This window comes from Embiotoca jacksoni, unplaced genomic scaffold (assembly GCF_022577435.1).
Source record: "Embiotoca jacksoni isolate LCO1_2020_lvr unplaced genomic scaffold, fEmbJac1.0.p SCAF_36, whole genome shotgun sequence".
In the NCBI taxonomy this organism is placed as follows: Eukaryota; Metazoa; Chordata; class Actinopteri; family Embiotocidae; genus Embiotoca; species Embiotoca jacksoni.
The window spans coordinates 1,154,783-1,178,836 of record NW_027185388.1 but is presented as its reverse complement, the minus strand read 5'-3'; the positions used below and the strand labels follow the sequence as shown (position 1 = coordinate 1,178,836).

Here is a 24,054-nt window from a genome sequence, read left to right as displayed (position 1 = left end):
CAGAAAAGTCATACTATAGCATGTCGTCCAAAATGTCACAAAAAAGTCATACTACAGCATGTCGTCCAAAATGTCAGAAATAAGTCATACTACAGCATGTCGTCCAAAATGTCAGAAAAAAGTCATACTATAGCATGTTGTCCAAAATGTCACAAAAAAGTCATACTATAGCATGTCGTCCAAAATGTCACAAAAAAGTCATACTATAGCATGTCGTCCAAAATGTCACAAAAAAGTCATACTATAGCATGTCGTCCAAAATGTCACAAAAAAGTCATACTATAGCATGTCGTCCAAAATGTCAGAAAAAAGTCATACTATAGCATGTTGTCCAAAATGTCAGAAAAAAGTCATACTATAGCATGTCATCCAAAATGTCAGAAAAAAGTCATACTACAGCATGTCGTCCAAAATGTCAGAAAAGTCATACTATAACATGTCATCCAAAATGTCAGAAAAAAGTCATACTACAGCATGTCGTCCAAAATGTCAGAAAAGTCATACTACAGTATGTCATCCAAAATGTCACAAAAAAGTCATACTACAGTATGTCATCCAAAATGACGTAAAAAAGTCATACTATAGCATGTCATCCAAAATGTCATAAAAAAGTCATACTATAGCATGTCATCCAAAATGTCAGAAAAAAGTCATACTATAGCATGTCATCCAAAATGACGTAAAAAAGTCATACTATAGCATGTCATCCAAAATGTCATAAAAAAGTCATACTATAGCATGTCATCCAAAATGTCATAAAAAAGTCATACTATAGCATGTCATCCAAAATGTCAGAAAAAAGTCATACTATAGCATGTCATCCAAAATGACGTAAAAAAGTCATACTATAGCATGTCATCCAAAATGTCATAAAAAAGTCATACTATAGCATGTCATCCAAAATGTCAAAAAAGTCATACTACAGTATGTCATCCAAAATGTCACAAAAAAGTCATACTACAGCATGTCATCCAAAATGACGTAAAAAAGTCATACTATAGCATGTCATCCAAAATGTCATAAAAAAGTCATACTATAGCATGTCATCCAAAATGTCATAAAAAAGTCATACTATAGCATGTCATCCAAAATGTCAGAAAAAAGTCATACTATAGCATGTCATCCAAAATGACGTAAAAAAGTCATACTATAGCATGTCATCCAAAATGTCATAAAAAAGTCATACTATAGCATGTCATCCAAAATGTCAAAAAAGTCATACTACAGTATGTCATCCAAAATGTCACAAAAAAGTCATACTACAGCATGTCATCCAAAATGACGTAAAAAAGTCATACTATAGCATGTCATCCAAAATGTCATAAAAAAGTCATACTATAGCATGTCATCCAAAATGTCAGAAAAAAGTCATACTATAGCATGTCATCCAAAATGACGTAAAAAAGTCATACTATAGCATGTCATCCAAAATGTCATAAAAAAGTCATACTATAGCATGTCATCCAAAATGTCATAAAAAAGTCATACTATAGCATGACATCCAAAATGTCAGAAAAAAGTCATACTATAGCATGTTGTCCAAAATGTCAGAAAAAAGTCATACTATAGCATGTCATCCAAAATGTCAGAAAAAAGTCATACTACAGCATGTCGTCCAAAATGTCAGAAAAGTCATACTATAACATGTCATCCAAAATGTCAGAAAAAAGTCATACTACAGCATGTCGTCCAAAATGTCAGAAAAGTCATACTATAGCATGTCATCCAAAATGTCATAAAAAAGTCATACTATAGCATGTCATCCAAAATGTCATAAAAAAGTCATACTATAGCATGTCATCCAAAATGACGTAAAAAAGTCATACTATAGCATGTCATCCAAAATGTCATAAAAAAGTCATACTATAGCATGTCATCCAAAATGTCATAAAAAAGTCATACTATAGCATGTCATCCAAAATGTCAGAAAAAAGTCATACTATAGCATGTCATCCAAAATGACGTAAAAAAGTCATACTATAGCATGTCATCCAAAATGTCATAAAAAAGTCATACTATAGCATGTCATCCAAAATGTCAGAAAAAAGTCATACTATAGCATGTTGTCCAAAATGTCAGAAAAAAGTCATACTATAGCATGTCATCCAAAATGTCAGAAAAAAGTCATACTACAGCATGTCGTCCAAAATGTCAGAAAAGTCATACTATAGCATGTCATCCAAAATGTCAGAAAAAAGTCATACTACAGCATGTCGTCCAAAATGTCAGAAAAAAGTCATACTACAGCATGTCATCCAAAATGTCAGAAAAAAGTCATACTACAGCATGTCGTCCAAAATGTCAGAAAAGTCATACTATAGCATGTCATCCAAAATGTCAGAAAAAAGTCATACTACAGCATGTCGTCCAAAATGTCAGAAAAGTCATACTACAGCATGTCATCCAAAATGTCAGAAAAGTCATACTATAGCATGTCATCCAAAATGTCAGAAAAAAGTCATACTACAGCATGTCGTCCAAAATGTCAGAAAAAAGTCATACTATAGCATGTCATCCAAAATGTCAGAAAAAAGTCATACTATAGCATGTCATCCAAAATGACGTAAAAAAGTCATACTATAGCATGTCGTCCAAAATGTCAGAAAAGTCATACTACAGCATGTCGTCCAAAATGTCAGAAAAAAGTCATACTATAGCATGTCATCCAAAATGTCAGAAAAAAGTCATACTACAGCATGTCGTCCAAAATGTCAGAAAAAAGTCATACTATAGCATGTCATCCAAAATGTCATAAAAAAGTCATACTATAGCATGTCATCCAAAATGTCAGAAAAGTCATACTACAGCATGTCATCCAAAATGTCAAAAAAGTCATACTATAGCATGTCATCCAAAATGTCAAAAAAGTCATACTACAACATGTCATCCAAAATGTCAGAAAAGTCATACTATAGCATGTCATCCAAAATGTCAGAAAAAAAGTCATACTATAGCATGTCATCCAAAATGTCATAAAAAAGTCATACTATAGCATGTCATCCAAAATGTCATAAAAAAGTCATACTATAGCATGTCATCCAAAATGTCATAAAAAAGTCATACTATAGCATGACATCCAAAATGACGTAAAAAAGTCATACTATAGCATGTCATCCAAAATGTCAGAAAAGTCATACTACAGCATGTCATCCAAAATGTCAAAAAAGTCATACTATAGCATGTCATCCAAAATGTCAAAAAAGTCATACTACAACATGTCATCCAAAATGTCAGAAAAGTCATACTATAGCATGTCATCCAAAATGTCAGAAAAAAAGTCATACTATAGCATGTCATCCAAAATGTCATAAAAAAGTCATACTATAGCATGTCATCCAAAATGTCAGAAAAGTCATACTATAGCATGTCATCCAAAATGTCAAAAAAGTCATACTACAGTATGTCATCCAAAATGTCACAAAAAAGTCATACTATAGCATGTCATCCAAAATGTCAGAAAAGTCATACTATAGCATGTCATCCAAAATGTCAAAAAAGTCATACTACAGCATGTCGTCCAAAATGTCAGAAAAAAGTCATACTATAGCATGTTGTCCAAAATATCAGAAAAAAGTCATACTATAGCATGTCATCCAAAATGTCAGAAAAAAGTCATACTACAGCATGTCGTCCAAAATGTCAGAAAAGTCATACTATAACATGTCATCCAAAATGTCAGAAAAAAGTCATACTACAGCATGTCGTCCAAAATGTCAGAAAAGTCATACTATAGCATGTCATCCAAAATGTCAGAAAAAAGTCATACTACAGCATGTCGTCCAAAATGTCAGAAAAAAGTCATACTATAGCATGTCGTCCAAAATGTCAGAAAAGTCATACTATATATAGCATGTCATCCAAAATGTCAGAAAAAAGTCATACTACAGCATGTCGTCCAAAATGTCAGAAAAAAGTCATACTACAGCATGTCATCCAAAATGTCAGAAAAGTCATACTACAGCATGTCATCCAAAATGTCAGAAAAGTCATACTATAGCATGTCATCCAAAATGTCAGAAAAAAGTCATACTATAGCATGTCATCCAAAATGACGTAAAAAAGTCATACTATAGCATGTCATCCAAAATGTCATAAAAAAGTCATACTATAGCATGTCATCCAAAATGTCAAAAAAGTCATACTATAGCATGTCATCCAAAATGTCAAAAAAGTCATACTATAGCATGTCATCCAAAATGTCAGAAAAGTCATACTATAGCATGTCATCCAAAATGTCAGAAAAAAAGTCATACTATAGCATGTCATCCAAAATGTCATAAAAAAGTCATACTATAGCATGTCATCCAAAATGTCAGAAAAGTCATACTATAGCATGTCATCCAAAATGTCAGAAAAAAAGTCATACTATAGCATGTCATCCAAAATGTCAGAAAAGTCATACTATAGCATGTCATCCAAAATGTCAAAAAAGTCATACTACAGCATGTCATCCAAAATGTCAGAAAAGTCATACTATAGCATGTCATCCAAAATGTCATAAAAAAGTCATACTATAGCATGTCATCCAAAATGTCAGAAAAGTCATACTATAGCATGTCATCCAAAATGTCATAAAAGTCATACTATAGCATGTCATCCAAAATGTCATAAAAAAAGTCATACTATAGCATGTCATCCAAAATGTCATAAAAAAGTCATACTATAGCATGTCATCCAAAATGTCAGAAAAGTCATACTATAGCATGTCATCCAAAATGTCAGAAAAAAGTCATAATATAGCATGTCATCCAAAATGCAATGAAAAAGTCATAATATAGTATGTAGTCTAAAATGTCATTAAAAAGAAGTCATTCTATAATATAAAAAATACAGAAAAAAAACAAGGCTATAGTATCACTTCTTTTTCGTCCAAAAAGTTTTGTCATACTATGGCATGTCGTTAAATAAAACAGAAAAAAAAACTATGGGTTACTAGCACAGGCACAGTTGTGCAGTGGTTATTGCCGCTGCCTCACAGTGAGAAGGTCATGGGTTCCATTCCAGCTTGAAACATATAAATATTGAAGAAAAAGTTTGGAAATTTTGTGTTTGGTAGATTATTTCTGTGTTGTAACAATGCTTCTTGGCAATACATTTTATGCCGTTGGAAACGGTGCCCCATTTATAAGGAACATGCACTTCTGGGATGAGCAGCACAGCTGAGTACATACTCAAAAATTTGCCGATAGAGTAACACCTTTTGGTGGAGGCAGTGTGATGGTGTGGGGCGGCACCTCCATCACTGGAAAAACGAGGCTTGTCTTCATTGGAGGCAATCTCAATGCAGAGAGATATCGAGATGAGGTTCTGCAAGCAGTGGCAATCCCATTTCTCCACAGTCTGGGACCGAACTCCATCCTCCAAGATGACAACGCTCGCCCCCACAGAGCAGGGTTTATCAGAGACTACGTCCAGAATTTGGGAGTAGAGAGAATTGAATGGCCTGCCAACAGTCCTGACCTCAACCCAACTGAACACTTGTGGGATCAGCTTGGGCAGTTCGTGCTTGAGCGGCTGACTTGCGACAAATCCTGCTTGAGGAGTGGAATGCCGTCCCACAGCAGAGTGACCCGGCTGGTGACCAGCATGAGGAGGAGGTGCCAGGCTGGTGACCAGCATGAGGAGGAGGTGCCAGGCTGTTGTGGCTGTGTATGGTTCTTCCACATGCCACTGAAGCTCCTGACTGTTTGTTAAATGAATAAAATGTAAAATTGCCAATATGTCTTGTTTGTTCCTTGTTACTGATAGACTTCAATCATCCAATTCATCAAACAACACCAAACAAGAGTCAATAGCAACAGCAGAACAAGCTGTCTGGCATTGGCAGAGAAGATTTGCCAAATCTTTCATGGGCGCAACCCACATACTTAGCTGTGCTGCTCATCCCACAAATGCATGTTCCTTACAAATGGGGTACCGTTTAAAAGGGAAATTGACAGGCTTTCCAACGGTATACAATTTATTGCCAAGAAGCATTGTTACAACAGAGAAATAATCTACCAAACACAAATTTCCAAACTTTACAAAAACTATGGTATATTAGCACAGTGGTACAGTGGTTAGTGCCACTGCCAAACAGTTGGAAGGTCATGGGTTCGATTCCAGCTCGAGACATGTATGTATTTGTCCAAAATAAACATTTGGCTATAGTATCACTTTTTTTCGGCCAAAAAATTTGAAACTTCATGTCGTCCAAAATGTCAGAAAAGTCATACTATAGCATGTCGTCCAAAATGTCACAAAAAAGTCATACTACAGCATGTCGTCCAAAATGTCAGAAAAAAGTCATACTATAGCATGTTGTCCAAAATGTCACAAAAAAGTCATACTACAGCATGTCGTCCAAAATGTCAGAAAAAAGTCATACTATAGCATGTTGTCCAAAATGTCAGAAAAAAGTCATACTATAGCATGTCATCCAAAATGTCACAAAAAAGTCATACTACAGCATGTCGTCCAAAATGTCAGAAAAAAGTCATACTATAGCATGTTGTCCAAAATGTCAGAAAAAAGTCATACTATAGCATGTTGTCCAAAATGTCAGAAAAAAGTCATACTATAGCATGTCATCCAAAATGTCACAAAAAAGTCATACTACAGCATGTCGTCCAAAATGTCAGAAAAAAGTCATACTATAGCATGTTGTCCAAAATGTCATAAAAAAGTCATACTATAGCATGTCATCCAAAATGTCATAAAAAAGTCATACTATAGCATGTCATCCAAAATGTCAGAAAAAAGTCATACTATAGCATGTTGTCCAAAATGTCAGAAAAAAGTCATACTATAGCATGTCATCCAAAATGTCAGAAAAAAGTCATACTACAGCATGTCGTCCAAAATGTCAGAAAAGTCATACTATAGCATGTCATCCAAAATGTCAGAAAAAAGTCATACTACAGCATGTCGTCCAAAATGTCAGAAAAAAGTCATACTATAGCATGTCATCCAAAATGTCAGAAAAAAGTCATACTATAGCATGTCATCCAAAATGACGTAAAAAAGTCATACTATAGCATGTCATCCAAAATGTCATAAAAAAGTCATACTATAGCATGTCATCCAAAATGTCATAAAAAAGTCATACTATAGCATGTCATCCAAAATGTCAAAAAAGTCATACTACAGCATGTCGTCCAAAATGTCAGAAAAAAGTCATACTATAGCATGTTGTCCAAAATGTCACAAAAAAGTCATACTACAGCATGTCGTCCAAAATGTCAGAAAAAAGTCATACTATAGCATGTTGTCCAAAATGTCAGAAAAAAGTCATACTATAGCATGTCATCCAAAATGTCAGAAAAAAGTCATACTATAGCATGTCATCCAAAATGTCAGAAAAAAAGTCATACTATAGCATGTCATCCAAAATGTCACAAAAAAGTCATACTACAGCATGTCGTCCAAAATGTCAGAAAAAAGTCATACTATAGCATGTTGTCCAAAATGTCAGAAAAAAGTCATACTATAGCATGTTGTCCAAAATGTCAGAAAAAAGTCATACTATAGCATGTCATCCAAAATGTCACAAAAAAGTCATACTACAGCATGTCGTCCAAAATGTCAGAAAAAAGTCATACTATAGCATGTTGTCCAAAATGTCAGAAAAAAGTCATACTATAGCATGTTGTCCAAAATGTCAGAAAAAAGTCATACTATAGCATGTCATCCAAAATGTCAGAAAAAAGTCATACTATAGCATGTTGTCCAAAATGTCAGAAAAAAGTCATACTATAGCATGTCATCCAAAATGTCATAAAAAAGTCATACTATAGCATGTCATCCAAAATGTCATAAAAAAGTCATACTATAGCATGTTGTCCAAAATGTCAGAAAAAAGTCATACTACAGCATGTCATCCAAAATGTCAGAAAAAAGTCATACTATAGCATGTCATCCAAAATGTCAGAAAAAAGTCATACTATAGCATGTTGTCCAAAATGTCAGAAAAAAGTCATACTATAGCATGTCATCCAAAATGTCAGAAAAAAGTCATACTACAGCATGTCGTCCAAAATGTCAGAAAAGTCATACTATAACATGTCATCCAAAATGTCAGAAAAAAGTCATACTACAGCATGTCGTCCAAAATGTCAGAAAAGTCATACTATAGCATGTCATCCAAAATGTCAGAAAAAAGTCATACTATAGCATGTCATCCAAAATGTCAGAAAAAAGTCATACTATAGCATGTCATCCAAAATGACGTAAAAAAGTCATACTATAGCATGTCATCCAAAATGTCATAAAAAAGTCATACTATAGCATGTCATCCAAAATGTCAAAAAAGTCATACTATAGCATGTCATCCAAAATGTCAGAAAAAAGTCATACTATAGCATGTCATCCAAAATGTCAGAAAAAAGTCATACTATAGCATGTCATCCAAAATGACGTAAAAAAGTCATACTATAGCATGTCATCCAAAATGTCATAAAAAAGTCATACTATAGCATGTCATCCAAAATGTCATAAAAAAGTCATACTATAGCATGTCATCCAAAATGTCAAAAAAGTCATACTACAGCATGTCGTCCAAAATGTCAGAAAAAAGTCATACTATAGCATGTCATCCAAAATGTCAGAAAAAAGTCATACTATAGCATGTCATCCAAAATGACGTAAAAAAGTCATACTATAGCATGTCATCCAAAATGTCATAAAAAAGTCATACTATAGCATGTCATCCAAAATGTCATAAAAAAGTCATACTATAGCATGTCATCCAAAATGTCATAAAAAAGTCATACTATAGCATGTCATCCAAAATGTCAGAAAAGTCATACTATAGCATGTCATCCAAAATGTCAAAAAAGTCATACTACAGCATGTCATCCAAAATGTCAAAAAAGTCATACTATAGCATGTCATCCAAAATGTCAAAAAAGTCATACTATAGCATGTCATCCAAAATGTCATAAAAAAGTCATACTATAGCATGTCATCCAAAATGTCAGAAAAGTCATACTACAGCATGTCATCCAAAATGTCAGAAAAGTCATACTATAGCATGTCATCCAAAATGTCAGAAAAAAAGTCATACTATAGCATGTCATCCAAAATGTCATAAAAAAGTCATACTATAGCATGTCATCCAAAATGTCAGAAAAGTCATACTATAGCATGTCATCCAAAATGTCAAAAAAGTCATACTACAGTATGTCATCCAAAATGTCACAAAAAAGTCATACTACAGCATGTCGTCCAAAATGTCAGAAAAAAGTCATACTATAGCATGTTGTCCAAAATGTCAGAAAAAAGTCATACTATAGCATGTCATCCAAAATGTCAGAAAAAAGTCATACTACAGCATGTCGTCCAAAATGTCAGAAAAGTCATACTATAACATGTCATCCAAAATGTCAGAAAAAAGTCATACTACAGCATGTCGTCCAAAATGTCAGAAAAGTCATACTATAGCATGTCATCCAAAATGTCAGAAAAAAGTCATACTACAGCATGTCGTCCAAAATGTCAGAAAAAAGTCATACTACAGCATGTCATCCAAAATGTCAGAAAAAAGTCATACTACAGCATGTCATCCAAAATGTCAGAAAAGTCATACTACAGCATGTCATCCAAAATGTCAGAAAAGTCATACTATAGCATGTCATCCAAAATGTCAGAAAAAAGTCATACTATAGCATGTCATCCAAAATGACGTAAAAAAGTCATACTACAGCATGTCATCCAAAATGTCAGAAAAGTCATACTACAGCATGTCATCCAAAATGTCAGAAAAGTCATACTATAGCATGTCATCCAAAATGTCAGAAAAAAGTCATACTATAGCATGTCATCCAAAATGACGTAAAAAAGTCATACTATAGCATGTCATCCAAAATGTCAAAAAAGTCATACTATAGCATGTCATCCAAAATGTCAGAAAAGTCATACTATAGCATGTCATCCAAAATGTCAGAAAAGTCATACTATAGCATGTCATCCAAAATGTCAAAAAAGTCATACTACAGTATGTCATCCAAAATGTCACAAAAAAGTCATACTACAGCATGTCGTCCAAAATGTCAGAAAAAAGTCATACTATAGCATGTTGTCCAAAATGTCAGAAAAAAGTCATACTATAGCATGTCATCCAAAATGTCAGAAAAAAGTCATACTACAGCATGTCGTCCAAAATGTCAGAAAAGTCATACTATAACATGTCATCCAAAATGTCAGAAAAAAGTCATACTACAGCATGTCGTCCAAAATGTCAGAAAAGTCATACTATAGCATGTCATCCAAAATGTCAGAAAAAAGTCATACTACAGCATGTCGTCCAAAATGTCAGAAAAAAGTCATACTACAGCATGTCATCCAAAATGTCAGAAAAAAGTCATACTACAGCATGTCATCCAAAATGTCAGAAAAGTCATACTACAGCATGTCATCCAAAATGTCAGAAAAAAGTCATACTATAGCATGTCATCCAAAATGACGTAAAAAAGTCATACTATAGCATGTCATCCAAAATGTCAAAAAAGTCATACTATAGCATGTCATCCAAAATGTCAGAAAAGTCATACTATAGCATGTCATCCAAAATGTCAGAAAAGTCATACTATAGCATGTCATCCAAAATGTCAGAAAAGTCATACTATAGCATGTCGTCCAAAATGTCACAAAAAAGTCATACTATAGCATGTCGTCCAAAATGTCACAAAAAAGTCATACTACAGCATGTCGTCCAAAATGTCAGAAAAAAGTCATACTATAGCATGTTGTCCAAAATGTCAGAAAAAAGTCATACTATAGCATGTCATCCAAAATGTCACAAAAAAGTCATACTACAGCATGTCGTCCAAAATGTCAGAAAAAAGTCATACTATAGCATGTTGTCCAAAATGTCAGAAAAAAGTCATACTATAGCATGTTGTCCAAAATGTCAGAAAAAAGTCATACTATAGCATGTCATCCAAAATGTCAGAAAAAAGTCATACTATAGCATGTTGTCCAAAATGTCAGAAAAAAGTCATACTATAGCATGTCATCCAAAATGTCATAAAAAAGTCATACTATAGCATGTCATCCAAAATGTCATAAAAAAGTCATACTATAGCATGTTGTCCAAAATGTCAGAAAAAAGTCATACTATAGCATGTTGTCCAAAATGTCAGAAAAAAGTCATACTATAGCATGTCATCCAAAATGTCAGAAAAAAGTCATACTACAGCATGTCGTCCAAAATGTCAGAAAAGTCATACTATAACATGTCATCCAAAATGTCAGAAAAAAGTCATACTACAGCATGTCGTCCAAAATGTCAGAAAAGTCATACTACAGCATGTCATCCAAAATGTCATAAAAAAGTCATACTATAGCATGTCATCCAAAATGTCATAAAAAAGTCATACTATAGCATGTTGTCCAAAATGTCAGAAAAAAGTCATACTATAGCATGTCATCCAAAATGTCAGAAAAAAGTCATACTACAGCATGTCGTCCAAAATGTCAGAAAAGTCATACTATAACATGTCATCCAAAATGTCAGAAAAAAGTCATACTATAGCATGTCATCCAAAATGTCAGAAAAGTCATACTATAGCATGTCATCCAAAATGTCAGAAAAGTCATACTACAGCATGTCATCCAAAATGTCAGAAAAGTCATACTATAGCATGTCATCCAAAATGTCAAAAAAGTCATACTACAGTATGTCATCCAAAATGTCACAAAAAAGTCATACTACAGCATGTCGTCCAAAATGTCAGAAAAAAGTCATACTATAACATGTCATCCAAAATGTCAGAAAAAAGTCATACTACAGCATGTCGTCCAAAATGTCAGAAAAGTCATACTATAACATGTCATCCAAAATGTCAGAAAAAAGTCATACTACAGCATGTCGTCCAAAATGTCAGAAAAGTCATACTATAGCATGTCATCCAAAATGTCAGAAAAAAGTCATACTACAGCATGTCGTCCAAAATGTCAGAAAAAAGTCATACTACAGCATGTCGTCCAAAATGTCACAAAAAAGTCATACTACAGCATGTCATCCAAAATGTCAGAAAAGTCATACTACAGCATGTCATCCAAAATGTCAGAAAAGTCATACTATAGCATGTCATCCAAAATGTCAGAAAAAAGTCATACTATAGCATGTCATCCAAAATGACGTAAAAAAGTCATACTATAGCATGTCATCCAAAATGTCAAAAAAGTCATACTATAGCATGTCATCCAAAATGTCATAAAAAAAGTCATACTATAGCATGTCATCCAAAATGTCATAAAAGTCATACTATAGCATGTCATCCAAAATGTCAAAAAAGTCATACTATAGCATGTCATCCAAAATGTCATAAAAAAAGTCATACTATAGCATGTCATCCAAAATGTCAGAAAAGTCATACTATAGCATGTCATCCAAAATGTCAGAAAAAAAGTCATACTATAGCATGTCATCCAAAATGTCATAAAAAAGTCATACTATAGCATGTCATCCAAAATGTCAGAAAAGTCATACTATAGCATGTCATCCAAAATGTCAAAAAAGTCATACTACAGTATGTCATCCAAAATGTCAGAAAAGTCATACTATAGCATGTCATCCAAAATGTCAAAAAAGTCATACTACAGCATGTCATCCAAAATGTCAGAAAAGTCATACTATAGCATGTCATCCAAAATGTCATAAAAAAGTCATACTATAGCATGTCATCCAAAATGTCATAAAAAAAGTCATACTATAGCATGTCATCCAAAATGTCATAAAAGTCATACTATAGCATGTCATCCAAAATGTCATAAAAAAAGTCATACTATAGCATGTCATCCAAAATGTCATAAAAAAGTCATACTATAGCATGTCATCCAAAATGTCATAAAAAAAGTCATACTATAGCATGTCATCCAAAATGTCAGAAAAGTCATACTATAGCATGTCGTCCAAAATGTCAGAAAAAAGTCATAATATAGCATGTCATCCAAAATGCAATGAAAAAGTCATAATATAGTATGTAGTCTAAAATGTCATTAAAAAGAAGTCATTCTATAATATAAAAAATACAGAAAAAAAACAAGGCTATAGTATCACTTCTTTTTCGTCCAAAAAGTTTTGTCATACTATGGCATGTCGTTAAATAAAACAGAAAAAAAAACTATGGGTTACTAGCACAGGCACAGTTGTGCAGTGGTTATTGCCGCTGCCTCACAGTGAGAAGGTCATGGGTTCCATTCCAGCTTGAAACATATAAATATTGAAGAAAAAGTTTGGAAATTTTGTGTTTGGTAGATTATTTCTGTGTTGTAACAATGCTTCTTGGCAATACATTTTATGCCGTTGGAAACGGTGCCCCATTTATAAGGAACATGCACTTCTGGGATGAGCAGCACAGCTGAGTACATACTCAAAAATTTGCCGATAGAGTAACACCTTTTGGTGGAGGCAGTGTGATGGTGTGGGGCGGCACCTCCATCACTGGAAAAACGAGGCTTGTCTTCATTGGAGGCAATCTCAATGCAGAGAGATATCGAGATGAGGTTCTGCAAGCAGTGGCAATCCCATTTCTCCACAGTCTGGGACCGAACTCCATCCTCCAAGATGACAACGCTCGCCCCCACAGAGCAGGGTTTATCAGAGACTACGTCCAGAATTTGGGAGTAGAGAGAATTGAATGGCCTGCCAACAGTCCTGACCTCAACCCAACTGAACACTTGTGGGATCAGCTTGGGCAGTTCGTGCTTGAGCGGCTGACTTGCGACAAATCCTGCTTGAGGAGTGGAATGCCGTCCCACAGCAGAGTGACCCGGCTGGTGACCAGCATTAGGAGGAGGTGCCAGGCTGGTGACCAGCATGAAGAGGAGGTGCCAGGCTGTTGTGGCTGTGTATGGTTCTTCCACATGCCACTGAAGCTCCTGACTGTTTGTTAAATGAATAAAATGTAAAATTGCCAATATGTCTTGTTTGTTCCTTGTTACTGATAGACTTCAATCATCCAATTCATCAAACAACACCAAACAAGAGTCAATAGCAACAGCAGAACAAGCTGTCTGGCATTGGCAGAGAAGATTTGCCAAATCTTTCATGGGCGCAACCCACATACTTAGCTGTGCTGCTCATCCCACAAATGCATGTTCCTTACAAATGGGGTACCGTTTAAAAGGGAAATTGACAGGCTTTCCAACGGTATACAATTTATTGCCAAGAAGCATTGTTACAACAGAGAAATAATCTACCAAACACAAATTTCCAAACTTTTTGTTCGATGTTTATGTATTAGTCCAAAAAAATAAAAATAAACATAAGGCTATAGTATGGGTATTTTTTCATTCTAAAAAAAACTTAAGGCTACAGTGTCATCTAAAATATGAAGAAAAAGTCATGTTGTTGAGCAAAACAAAAACTATGGTATATTAGCACAGGCACAGTGGTACAGTGGTTAGTGCCACTGACAAACAGTTGGAAGGTCATGGGTTCGATTCCAGCTCGAGACATGTATGTATTTGTCCAAAATAAACATTTGGCTATAGTATCACTTTTTTTCGGCCAAAAAATTTGAAACTTCATGTCGTCCAAAATGTCAGAAAAGTCATACTATAGCATGTCGTCCAAAATGTCACAAAAAAGTCATACTATAGCATGTCGTCCAAAATGTCAGAAAAAAGTCATACTACAGCATGTCGTCCAAAATGTCACAAAAAAGTCACACTATAGCATGTCGTCCAAAATGTCACAAAAAAGTCATACTATAGCATGTCGTCCAAAATGTCAGAAAAAAGTCATACTACAGCATGTCGTCCAAAATGTCACAAAAAAGTCACACTATAGCATGTCGTCCAAAATGTCACAAAAAAGTCATACTATAGCATGTCGTCCAAAATGTCAGAAAAAAGTCATACTACAGCATGTCGTCCAAAATGTCACAAAAAAGTCACACTATAGCATGTCGTCCAAAATGTCACAAAAAAGTCATACTATAGCATGTCGTCCAAAATGTCACAAAAAAGTCATACTACAGCATGTCGTCCAAAATGTCACAAAAAAGTCATACTACAGCATGTCGTCCAAAATGTCACAAAAAAGTCATACTATAGCATGTCGTCCAAAATGTCACAAAAAAGTCATACTATAGCATGTCGTCCAAAATGTCAGAAAAAAGTCATACTACAGCATGTCGTCCAAAATGTCAGAAAAGTTATACTATAGCATGTCATCCAAAATGTCAGAAAAAAGTCATACTATAGCATGTCATCCAAAATGTCAAAAAGTCATACTATAGCATGTCGTCCAAAATGTCACAAAAAAGTCATACTATAGCATGTCGTCCAAAATGTCAGAAAAAAGTCATACTACAGCATGTCGTCCAAAATGTCAGAAAAGTTATACTATAGCATGTCATCCAAAATGTCAGAAAAAAGTCATACTATAGCATGTCATCCAAAATGTCAAAAAGTCATACTATAGCATGTCGTCCAAAATGTCACAAAAAAGTCATACTATAGCATGTCGTCCAAAATGTCACAAAAAAGTCATACTATAGCATGTCATCCAAAATGTCAAAAAGTCATACTATAGCATGTCATCCAAAATGTCATAAAAAAAGTCATACTATAGCATGTCATCCAAAATGTCATAAAAAAGTCATACTATAGCATGTCGTCCAAAATGTATAGTAATCTCCAAAAAAGACATGTGGAGCTTATTTATAGTTTTTGCATTGTTGTTGTTTGAAATATTGATTTTTTTTTTTTTTTAAATATTTTTTCCACTAAAAAAGTTCTCCTTTTCCCCCCTTCACCAGATGAATTCAGCTTCCTCGTGTGAGGTAAAAATAGAGAAAATGCATTTTTCAGTGGCGGGGTAGTTATATTAATACTTAATACTTCTGCTTCAATGGAATAAAGGGTTTTTAACTTCAGACCGACATGAGAGAACCGCTAGAAGTTATATAAAATACCCATTATTCATGCTGTGCATATGTTACCTTGTGTCGTGGCCGGGGGATACGAGGGAGTCTGAACGGCACTTTCCTCGCCAGGCGGCGCTCCATCATCCAGTAGCAGAAGCAGGCCAGCAATAAAGTGGCCAGCAGGATGGAGAGCTTGGCCTGAAAGAGAAGGACAAAAAAAATGGGTCTCAGACAGGACATGAAAAGAAAACTGAAGACATGCAAAGAGTGAACACAAAGTTTAGAGACTGCACCTGCTGTGCATGAATGGAGCGCATGAAGTATTTCCCCTGAGTTACACATGTTTTTCTGACCACTGATACGGGATGTGAGCATTTTCTGATTTCACCACGGATCTGAGCGAACAATACATTTGGCGGGAAATCTGTGGGGAATAGAAAGAAGTCGCAGGTACACACATCAGGCGAGTGGAAGTGGTGGGGAGAGACGGGGGGGGGGGGGGGTCACGGAAGGTCCCAGTAGAACTCGGTGTTGACAGTCTGACCCTGGGGGACAAATTCACGGTTGCACAACCCCGCCAATGTCAAAGAAAACCCACCTGGTGTCTCCCGACCTGACGCGCCTTCTTCGGTCTTGGACAGTGAAGCTCCGCCCCTTTTGAAACGTCACTCAGGGCACCGGCTCATCGCCTCATGCTTTCTGAAGCATTTCAAGGGTTTTCAAAGCCAAAAATTCCTCAAGTTTGACAGGAAATTTGGCATCCGCCCTCTGCTCAAGTCCACGGTGAAAATCACAAATGCGCACATACTCAATAAAGCGACCCAACAAGAAACACTTACACACGAAGGTTATAGTGTCTCCCCCCCCCCCCCCCCATGCGACTCACTGCGCTGCACACGTTGAGCAGTCTCTAAACGAAACAGGCAGTCACGTACCCTCATCGGCAGGTGGGACCACAGGTAGACTATGAAGATGGCGATGGCCTGCCACCAGTGATAGATGGTGTACACGAAGTCCAGTCGTTCTTTTTCCTCAGCGTACAGCATCCCGAGCAGAACTGGCACACGCACGGAGAGAAAAGGAGGTCACGCTGACACGTGCGGATATTTCATACGAACCCGCCCGGACGGCGAGGGCGATACTCACTGCTGACGCCGGTCCTGTTCAAGGCGGAGCCGAGCCCCCACAGCACCGAGATCACGAGCAGAGGAACCAGATACTTGGGTTCGTTGCGGGGGAGCGACAGCGCCAGGAGAACCACCATCAGCACGGCGTGCACGGCGGCGCCGCCGATCAGACACACGCAGCGGGGCAAACGCAGGAGGCAGAGAGAGAGGGAGGAAAACACGGCGCTGGAGAGCCCGTAGACGACGATGAGGAGCCACAGTTTGGTCAGGCCCAAGACGCAGACTCCGTAGGACTGCGGAGGAAATGGAAACAGAAATATTCAAGACGCGCGTTTTAAGAGTCCAGTTTGGCGTCCGGCGTACGAAACTGCGGGCAGCACCAGGGAGAATCCGGTGACGGCGAACAGCGTCTCGAACCCGCTGTAGATGAAGAAGGGGCAGAGCAGCCGCAGCCGGTAGTCCCTCAGGTGTTTGAAAGGCAGCTGGAAGATGTTTCCCCAGCCGATGCTGCGCAGGTCGATCTCCTCCGTCGGCCGGTAGGCGGCGCCGCACAGCGCGAGGAACTGTGGGTCGACAGGAAACACGGAAATCCGTTTATCGTCAATTCATCCGGAATAACTCAGAGTAGAGATTATTCTTTGTACATGCTTTTGATGGGCGGCTCTTAGAAGTCCGTTATGGGACGAAAATAACCACAGAAACACAACCAGTACTTGAAAGCTCAGTTTGAAACCAATGCATGCTGGGAAAAGCTCAATCCCCTGAAATGACTCATGAATTAAGGAAACACTTTACGCAATCGTTGCCTAACAATCCTAGTGTGTCTCAAAAATAAGTGGCGATAGACACGAACGCACATTTTAGTGTCAATTAGCTCATTGTTTTGGTTTCTAAGAATAGTAGAATAGAAATGATCAAATTCCAAGACTTCTTCTGTCTGGAAAAGACTTTTTAAAATTCCCTGATGATCCGTGGGAACCCTGTAAAAAGCAGCATTACTATGCCCTGATTATTATTTCCCTATAATATTATTAAAAAGACAACAAAAAAACGTGCAATTTTAGAGAGTCAGTGTGCGTGTGTCTTACGATGATCATGGCGAGGAAGGCGAAGCCCATGAGGACGCTCTCCACCTGGATGAGCAGCATTGAGCGCGGCAGGTTGACGAGCACGGTGGTGTTGAAGTCGGGGATCACGCCGCTGACCTCAGCACCTGGCAGAAGAAAAAAAAGAAAGTTTTATCATTTAGAAAAACAAAACCCAACAGGTTTTTAGTCTTAAAGACTTGGCTGTACGTTTAACACACGAGGGCCGCATCTCTGCTTTATATAAAATAATAAGTAATATTAGAAGTGGCATCACGGGGCTGACGCGTACATTAGAAAGCCGATTTCAGCCAGGACGTGTGCTTCCACTTCACGTACAGCCATGAAACTGGATTTCTGTGACACACAAGCGACACTTTCTCGGTAACAGTTCACTCGCTACACGACGACCTCTCCGTCCTGTCTGACCTCGTTGTCGTACAGCAGCCTGGACTTTTAAATCTCTTCTATCGGAGAGCGTTTCCTGATTCTAGCTCATTTTAAATGATCCACTTTTATTACTGTTTTACTTGCTCAATGGTTTATCTTACACAATTATTGCTTTACTTTATAGGATCCCCTGCGTTGCTAGATTTTATAGCTGGTTTGATTTCATGTGAGACTTTTGTACTGCAAGTTCAGAAAAGGGCAATATAAATAAAGATTATTATTATTATCACTTTACTTGAAGAAGTGCGTATAAGACGGTCAAGGACACCTATAAAAAAAAATAAAGGACTCCGTACAAATGTTTAGTATTTAGTGGTCGATTGTGTCTTTTTTTTAATATATATATATATATATATATATATACATATATATATATATAAAGTTTTTTGAGTTGGGGTTTTTTAAACTCAAACTATATAAAAGGGTAAATGTGCTAAAATCTAATTTGTTTAAACAGAACTGGAAAAGAAATCAAATTGCAGTTTTATGCGCTATTTTTCTTTTACTGTCAACTTCACACGACTGAAAAATAGCACAACACATAACTCTAATGAAATAAAGCTGTTTTTAAACACACAAACGAGATGTAACATGTTTAACAGAGAAGAACTTTCCCAAAATGGGGAACTACTCCTTTAATGCTATGTACAGTCTATATATATATATATATTATGTATATCTACGTGCATATTGTGGTCTTGAAAACTATTTGTGTGTAATCATTAATCAGTTAAAACAAAGTTGTTGTTTTTTTTCGTTATTGTGGTGATTTTTTTGTTGTTCTCTATTTAAACTTCATCTAACTCTTCAGATTCTGTGTTTTTTTCCTGCCTTCAGGGCCTCAACGTAAAGAGACTCAGTTTATCGTCACACATGAGGAGAGGCGCGAGTCTTTACCGCATTTCTTCACGTTATAGAGGGTGTGGTTGTTGTCGTGCAGGTAGCCGTTGAGGATGATGCGCATGGGGAACTCGGCGAAGACAAAACTCAGCTGAAAATAAAACAAGACCAAGAGACTAGTTTCTTTTTTCGACCTGAAAGTTTTGGGACGTTAAAAAATCGAAGCGTCGGTGAGCAGGAGAACCGGATGAAGACTCACGCTGAAGATGATGTTGAAGACCGACTGGAAGATGATGATGTAGCGGTGGCACGCTCCCTTCGGAAGCTTCTTCTGCTCCTGCACGTGGTCCTCCTTGTAGTTGACGTACTCGTAGTACTGCTGCGCCATCCTGCACGTGTTTTTGGTGTAAGAGACACAGGAGAGGGGTTCGCGCTGAAGACACATCCGACAAAGTGTTTTTTCCATTTCATGCTTCTTTTTTGCATTCAGCTTGGCAAAAGCATCAAACGCGAGACTGAAAAAGAGATTTTATTTTGCTGCTGCATTTATACCACGAAAAAAAAAAAAAACCTTGATGGCACAATGGGTGACAAAAAAACCCATCTCAGCTTGAATACAACAACACCGCACGGCTCAACAGGATTTTTAACAAAAGGAACCGGGCAAATTGTTCCTCAGAGTCTCGCATCGATCGTAACGGGTAGACCATGAAAACACGTGGCTGAAGTGGCTGACGGTGCTTTCTTCACAGCTTTTGTTAGCACAGATAAACAGGAGAGAATTTGTGCCTCATCAGAGGAGGCGTCTGCAGCTCCTTACAAGCCTGAAGTGTATTATCGATTTAATGGTAAACATTTTTAATGTTTGATGTCATAAAAGAGTCTCAACAAACAGCCTGGGCAATATTAGGTGACTTTAGATTGTATATATACTGTACTGGGTTCAGGTTGGAGATGATGTATATGTAGCATCATCCTTCAAGAGTGGATTGACTCGATTTTGGAGGCAGCCTCAAGTGGCCATTTCGAGAAACTGCGAGAGGTTGCGCCTCGCGAGTGGGCGGCGATAAGGGGTGGGGACTATTTGCATATTCAAAGATCTGCCTGTACTGAGCATAGACTGTATATAAATGTGGATTTAGCTTGCTTAAGCTGCAGTACCACCGAGTGCCACTAGGCCGGCTCCCAAAAAAGCCCTGGCTCCATAGACTCCCATTCAACTTCTCATGAAATACAAAGTCAATACATTTTTCATGAGTCACTATGGGGTGGTTTACTAAATTCCCTCCTTGTTCTTAAATTTCTTGGCCGGTAATCTGAAAATAATTTCATCGTTAATCAGATATTAGGCCTCAAAATGTGGCGTTTTTAGGGGAGGCGTCTGTTTGATTGACAGGTCTGTAGCGCAGTGAGGTTTTGGCTACAGGTGGGCGGGGCGTAGTGTCAGATCGAGGCAGATCCATTCCTCGCTCCTCCCCCATCTTATCCAAATATGGTCACTTCTGGTTTCAAAAGGGCGACGGACAAAATCCAAGTTCGAGGTTTTAGAACAGCGAGTGACAAAACCAACATGTGACATCACGGTTGGATGAAGCCAAAGGTGTCAGGTTACATCTGAGTAACTTTAAAGCACCTGTAAATGGGTCATTTTGATGAACAGATACTGAGTCAATGTCAAGGAGAGGAACATTGAATCAGTGGATCCTCCAAATTAAAAGACTTTGTTATGGGTTATTTTAAAAAAGGATATCAGACCTTTTTTTTTTCTTATTTTACAATCTTAAAAAAATGCACCGGCTTCATAGGGGTGAAAGTAAAAACATTCAGTATTCGGGTTTGAATCTTTGTTAGCGTGACACCTGTGTTTGTTTACTTATAAAATGGCAAAGATGAATTATTAAAGTTCGTCGTGTTTAAATCGAAGTATAATTTCATATGATGTAAGAGCAACCGTCCATGACGACGGCTGCTTTTGTTGGGTTGTTGTTGTTTTGTTTTTTCAAAGCGCTTGTTTGTGCTGCGACATCATCATATCGGGTTCACGGACAACATTTTCCACCCACACTTCCACGTCCACGCTTCTCACCTTGTGATGTAATTTCCAAGCGAGGCCCAGAACGGCACGATGACCACGCCGATCGCTACGGCCGACGGAACGAGGGTGTAGTAGCGCTCCCAGTAATTGGTTGACACGAAGAGCGCGTAGATTCCCGAGGCCAGGAACATCATCCACTTCGTACCGAGAAACCTGAAAGCGAAGGGAAAAAAAAAAAAAAAAAAGGGGCACGTAGAGAGAGCGATGATACATTCGGTTGAAATTAAAGCATTGTGTTTGTGTGTGTGTGTGTGCGTGTGCACGTGACCCCACCTGATGAGCACGGGGGTGTACAGGAGGCCGATGATCGGCGTGACGTTGATGCCCATCAGCATCTTCCGATCGATGTCCTCGAGGCCGAGGTTGCTGTACTTAACCTCGCGGTAGGTCATGTCGTAATGGAGGATGAGCTGCATCTGCAGGAGACCTGCGACACACACAACACACATAAAATAAAAAAAATAAAAATGTATAAGAGCACACAAAAGTCTGCTGCGTGTGCATTAATCTGCGTGTGATTTTTTTTTTTTTTTTTTTTTTTTTCTCCAAACAAACTCACCCATGTACACACTGTACACAATCATGGCTCCAACACTGGCCGCCAGGACATTCTTGACGACTCCCAGCCGCTTCCTCCGGTAGTATTTCCTCTCCTCCTCCTCCTCGTTGTACTCGGCCTGCGGGCCCAGAAACTCCTCCATCTGAAGGGGAAGAAGGACATCAATAAAAAAATTAAAAAAAAAGAAGTTACGCCTTCTGTTTTCTTTCAGGTTGTGATGTTTTTAAATCAAAGAAGTGTTGCAAGTGAAGATACGGATTTTCCTGAACGCAGCGGCAGGTTTTCCTCACCTGACCCTGCATGTTCACTTCCTGCCCCACATTCAGCAGCTCGTTCATGCCGCCGTTGGGAGGTGGTGCCGGGAGCTCCTCGGCATCCACGATCAGTTCTTCTCTGTCAGCTGCCTCCATCTGGTGACCGAAAAGGACCGTTACACTCGATGAGAAGTGGGTTCACCGCAGGTCGTTCAAACCAGTACATGGGCCTGGAGGGGCAGCGCTGTTGTTGTCAAACTACAAACTAATGAAACTACATTAAAACAAGCTTTTAAAAGCTACATGATGAATTCAGGATTAAATCCGAGGAATATATAAATCAGTATATAACGATTAGCTGAACTGAAGAACTTTTAATTATGATCTGATCCAGTTCACCTTCGTTTCTAATTTAATTTTATAAACTGCTTACATGTCACACAGCCAGCCACCTTTTTTTTATTATTATTATATTCGTATATTTATGGTTTTATTACGTTATTTCAAATTTCTAAGTTTAGCTTTGAAACACTGAAAGAAATACAGACAGCTTAAAAAAGGACATATTTAAAATGGAAAAAAAAAATGTTGGACTGACATCTGAATAAAATAGAAATTCAAGTGTATGAGATTTTATAATTTAATTATATTCTAAAAAAAAAAAATTCCACTGGTATTATAGCAGCAATGTATCCTCCCTTTATCTCATTTCCAATACATACTGCCTTAATTTCGTATTTGTTTTATGTTATTTATTAAACGTATGTCCTCTTTGGAGATGATGTTTCTTTCATATATCATCATATATGTTATATTATACAGGATAGGAGTGGTAATTGGAATAAGTCTTGGATTGATATTGGTAGGATCGGTGTTCTTTTTTTAAATAAAGTGATTTTAGGGAAGAAAAAATAAATCCTACCATGCTTTTCCAAAAAAGCGAAACAGCCCTTGGTAAAAATAAAAATATGCGATTCCACCACACCCCCTTTTTTGACCCTCCTTTCTCCCCTAATAACTATTATACAGTCCCTAATTGAATCATTTTTAGCAGCTTTCTCTGCTAATAAATTGGATCTCTTTACCTTTGAGTTTAATTTAGCCAGCGTTTAATATCATGTGCATTTATGACAAACTCAGACTAAAAACCACGTGGTTGTGAAAGAGGATCTGACCCCTTTTCTCTGAAATGTTCAGTTCTCTTCTCACAGACCTGAGAAGCTACGTGGCTCAATAACTCAAGGTCAACATTTAAACCTAATTCTGCTCCAATTGTACTTTCTGATATATTTTGTTGGACAATACGAACTTCTGTAAAAATTCACAAAAACTGCTTTGTTTTGTTTTTAAACACACCTGAAACACACCTGAATAAAACAGCTGGTTTTACCACCCTGCAGACCTTGATAATCACTCACCATGTTATTCGTGCGGAGCTGGACCAGAATAAAAAAAAGTCGGTCCTCGTTAAAGACAGAAAAGAAACGGACACGACTCCCTATGAGGTCCCTCTGCTGCTCGTTGGTTCCTCTTTCCGAAGTACAATGTGCAGGAATAAATAAAAAAAAAAAGTTTCTCGAGGGAAATGAAAGTTAAGTTGGTCTTCACTTCCTCGAGGCTGCTTCGCTCTCTTAAAGGTACAGTCGCACTTTTCATGAAGCCCCGCCCCCCCTTCGCGGAAGCACGATTACACGTCATGACGACGTCAAGATGAACCTGTTTTTATTAGTTATTAATTACAACAACAACAACAACAACGTGTACAGCTTTTCCACTGAGCAGACAAA

General features: G+C 37.4%; 1 protein-coding gene across 1 annotated transcript in view; it reads right to left on the bottom strand.

The window, feature by feature from the left end:
• The window catches only part of unc93b1 (unc-93 homolog B1, TLR signaling regulator), a 28,785-nt gene extending 4,911 nt beyond the window's left edge, over nt 1–23,874 (bottom strand). Inside the window, exons 1-12 of the mRNA XM_069165914.1 lie at nt 23,686–23,874; nt 22,304–22,423; nt 22,014–22,155; nt 21,728–21,881; nt 21,446–21,607; nt 19,619–19,748; nt 19,417–19,510; nt 18,073–18,197; nt 17,365–17,547; nt 17,004–17,277; nt 16,793–16,914; nt 15,933–16,055 (exon numbers count right to left, since the gene is read on the bottom strand). Coding sequence (XP_069022015.1) covers nt 15,933–16,055; nt 16,793–16,914; nt 17,004–17,277; nt 17,365–17,547; nt 18,073–18,197; nt 19,417–19,510; nt 19,619–19,748; nt 21,446–21,607; nt 21,728–21,881; nt 22,014–22,155; nt 22,304–22,423; nt 23,686–23,688 — 1,632 coding nt within the window. The 5' untranslated portion in view covers nt 23,689–23,874. The remainder of the gene's footprint in view (nt 1–15,932; nt 16,056–16,792; nt 16,915–17,003; nt 17,278–17,364; nt 17,548–18,072; nt 18,198–19,416; nt 19,511–19,618; nt 19,749–21,445; nt 21,608–21,727; nt 21,882–22,013; nt 22,156–22,303; nt 22,424–23,685) is intronic.
• Nucleotides 23,875–24,054: the final 180 nt, after the last annotated feature.